General features: G+C 33.0%; 1 protein-coding gene across 1 annotated transcript; it reads right to left on the reverse strand.

The window, feature by feature from the left end:
• Positions 1-112: 112 nt before the first annotated feature.
• Positions 113-3,787, reverse strand: LOC119644094 (structural maintenance of chromosomes protein 5-like; the record flags this gene model as incomplete). Its single annotated transcript, XM_038043620.1, has 8 exons — positions 113-276; positions 338-540; positions 611-712; positions 2,001-2,285; positions 2,348-2,446; positions 3,037-3,142; positions 3,208-3,386; positions 3,462-3,787. Coding segments are annotated over 8 exons (1,464 nt in total), but the record flags the coding sequence as incomplete, so codon positions are not given.
• Between the last annotated feature and the right edge of the window lie 48 nt (positions 3,788-3,835).

A 3,835-nucleotide genomic window follows, 5' to 3' on the forward strand; every position in this document is an offset into this window, starting at 1 on the left:
CCACTATACTTGGAAATGCTCACGTTGTAACGTACATTGGCTGAAACACATTTACAGGTAAGAATTTATGAAGGAAAAGTAATTTTAATGAAAAATATATATTTAAGCGTACCACCAAAATAAACGGTAATTGGCTCAGGAATTTGCTCGATAAACTCTTTAACTTCATTACCACCGATTGGAATGTTGTGCAATCTGTATAAAGAACATAAGTAACCTAAAACTGCATGGGGCCCATCTATCAAGTCGATCATATAAGCATCGAAGCCGTATGGGCTGTCATAAAAAAAAAATTGCGATAAACTTTATGAAAACATATTGAATTAAAATCAAATACCGAAGATTTTTCATAGGAATAACAGGTAAAAATTTTGAATCCGGTGGAGCGTGACCTATATTTACAGTTAATTTCCTTTTAACACATAGCTCACTAATTAAAAGACTCATATCATTTTTGCTCTCACAAGAGAAGGCCTGGAAGTCACGGAACATTATTGTATTTTCCAAGTATTTGGTGTGATCAGGGTTGCGGACGTTTATCTGTAAGATGAAAAAGCGAATATAAGGAGATTGCTTCCAATCTGTTCCAAACGGACATCTTCTGTACTACCTCAAGCATAATAGGTTTATAAACGCGTGCTTCAAATAAATTCTCGTTCTCTTCTATCCATTTCATGGCTTTGCATACGTCGGGAAAATTTCGTTGTAAAAACTGCAAAATTACATTCAAAAATTATTTTCGCGTTTATCTTCAGTAAAACAAGTCTAATAAAATAAGAAAAAATATATATAAAAGAATAAACAAACAAGTATTTGTAATCCTTGGAAATACAAGGTATATATTGTGCTAATGTCACTTTAAATATCAGTTAATTAGCTATTGTTATATATATTATGTTATATATATTATGTTATGTATATATTGTTGTTGTCGACATAAATATTCGAAAGAAAAAGATGAAACTAACATTGTTTGTCAAATTTAAATACAGCCGAGATCTCTCTACAAACCTGTCGAAAATAACTTAAAAATTTAAATAATCTTAAATAAAAAACAACTACTTAAACATGCTTACGATGAATACGAGTTTTATATTTCAGTCTCAACATAAAAAAAACAATATCCGTCAAGAATTAATGGTTGGCATCTTCTTCTTCGTTTTATAGACCGTTCTAGAAGTGATGACTAGGCTCCTGCGTATGCAGTAGTAAATATAAAAGTCCAGGTTAGTCATATCCTGGAGGAGACTGCGTTTACATTTACAATCCAAGTTAGTATTATTCTCACCCTACAATTTTTGCTCGTAAAAGTAAATGTAAGATGGTTGTCATCACAGACAGTTTGCCAGTCATAAAACCTATTCGCAAGCTTATAAACTTCAACTGAAGTGTCGCTAACAAGGCAAGCGATACCATTGCCATTTACTGAGACAAAATTAAAATATCGGATACCGGGTCATATTGATCTCTTGGGAATGAGGGAGCTGACCTTGCAGCCAAATCAGCAGCTTCTGCACCTTCAAGTATGGATAGCACACTGAGAGAGCTTCATCTTCAACTTCACGAAAATCAATATCCTTGCAGACTATTGCAACCCAATTTGCAATTGTGGACAAAATCTTACGATTGCACATATACTTTGTGAATGCCGGAACCTTGCAATATTCGAAGACTCGTTTTCGCATCGTCTAACCCTATAGACATCTCGAAAGTACCCGGGGAACATAATATCAATAAAATATTTTACTTTATTAAACGGAGTAGACAAACTATCTAGTCTACCTTTTAAAAAATAAGGAGAGCCGATAGTCTTGGTTGCTAGTCCTCCTCCTACTTTTCTAGTCCTGGATTTATCTTTTTTGATTTAAATAAACTATAATAATAACACAGATTTCGTTTAACTTTTATAAGTTGCCTGCCGATATTTCAGATTTATCGTAAAATCGTCATAGTTTTCGTTCCTTTCATTCAAATGAATAAATAATCCGTTCAATACATACCAATAGCTTCTGATCGCCCACATTTTCCAAACTTTCAATTTGTTTCTTTAGACTACCTATTTCCGGTTTAAATTCCTCCAACCTTTGATTAAGACGGGTATGATTTTGATTTAAACGCTTGAGCTCGACCTTTTGACATTCCATGCTCTGATTACAGGCATTTGTTAACTCAGAGTCGGATGAGCATTCAGCTTTTAAATTTTCCAAATCTTGCACATAAACTTCTAATAATTGTACAGCATTTTGTAAATCTTTTTCCCGTTCAGCTTGCTCGCATTTGCGTTTCTATGGTTTAAAAATGCCTCTAATTAGATTATATGTAAATATGTCTCAACTTAATAACTCACCCGAAAATCAATCTTTTTATTATTTATCGTTGCCTTTATATGTTCGATTTTCTCAAGGATTTTTACTTTATTAGTCTCAGCTTGTTTGAAATCTTGTTCCTGATTGATAAAAAAGAAGAAAATTGCAAATATTTTGTCATCACATATAACCAGGGTAAGATATTAATATTTAATTAACATGTGAAATATAAAAACGATTATATTCGATCTTAAACAGAACTATTTCTCGAGAGACTTATTTTATTCACTTTCTATATTTTAATGAAAAGACGTTCAGTAAGAAGAAGGTTAGAAAAAAGTAAAGTCTACAAAGCATCTCACACGCCCCCCGATATTGGTGGTGAGAAAGTATATACCAAAACATCTTGTATTTAAAAGTGCTAACCATAATCATAACTTACAAAACTGCGAAAAGAAGGCCAGAAGAACGTACAATTAAAGTCCATTCGTTAGTAGTTCTCAATCTAAATCAAAGTATACCGAACTTCTATTTGAACTAGTAAAAATAATTAGCGCTAAATACAACGCTAATACAAATCTCGAATACATAGCTGATCTTACCTTTTGTTCTTTTTGTAACCTTAGTTGAGTAGCAAGATTCTTAAATTCCGTTTGTTTTGCATATATTCCCGTGTTTTCCTTATCAAAATTTGCTAATAGCTTTTCAGCCAATTGACAATCTTTAGTACATTCTGCAAGATTTGCAGACAACTCATAACCTTTTTAATATTGCAAGCAATTAGTTTGTCTTCAGTTTCTTGACGAACATTAAACCGATTTAATTCGCCCTTTAGCCTGAAAATGAGTATTTTTATAATTATATACACATAACATGGCGGTTCTGTAATAATTATTCTTACTCGTTAATTTGATTTTTACTTTCCGCAAGTTTTTGTACTAATTTCTGATGAGTGCTTTGGTTATTTTCCTGATTGTTTTGCAATTCCTTTAATTTCTCAAAGTTTTCCAATATTTCAACATTACAAACCGAGCTGATTGTATTCGAAAGAATTTCCTGAGGATTCATTTTAGCGAAATCCTGCCGATATATACAATTTTTCATTAAATAATAAAAAAAATGCAGAAACATTTATATTATAGGTGTTTCTATTACCTGAACACGATCCTGTGGTAAAAATTGGCATAGATTGTTTACTTGGATGTTAAATTTTGATATCGCCTCTAGATAGCTGCGACGTGAATAGGAACGACCGTTAATAAAATACTCTGATTTATCGCTTTTGTCAAAAGTGCGTGTGAAGTCCACCGATTTTTCATCACAAAGGCTTCCCCTATTCTTTCGTTCGGCGCAAACTTCTACAGATATTTTAGCCGATGAACAACCGTTTTTAACATAATCCCTGATCAAATTTGAACGCGCCAGCAATTTGGGCTCACCACCCAAACACAACACTATCGCTGATACAAGTGTGGATTTACCTGAGCCATTGGGGCCAATGATAACGTTTAAATATTCTGATGGTGTGA

Source organism: Glossina fuscipes, unplaced genomic scaffold, assembly GCF_014805625.2.
Source record: "Glossina fuscipes isolate IAEA_lab_2018 unplaced genomic scaffold, Yale_Gfus_2 88270, whole genome shotgun sequence".
Classification (NCBI taxonomy): domain Eukaryota; kingdom Metazoa; phylum Arthropoda; class Insecta; order Diptera; family Glossinidae; genus Glossina; species Glossina fuscipes.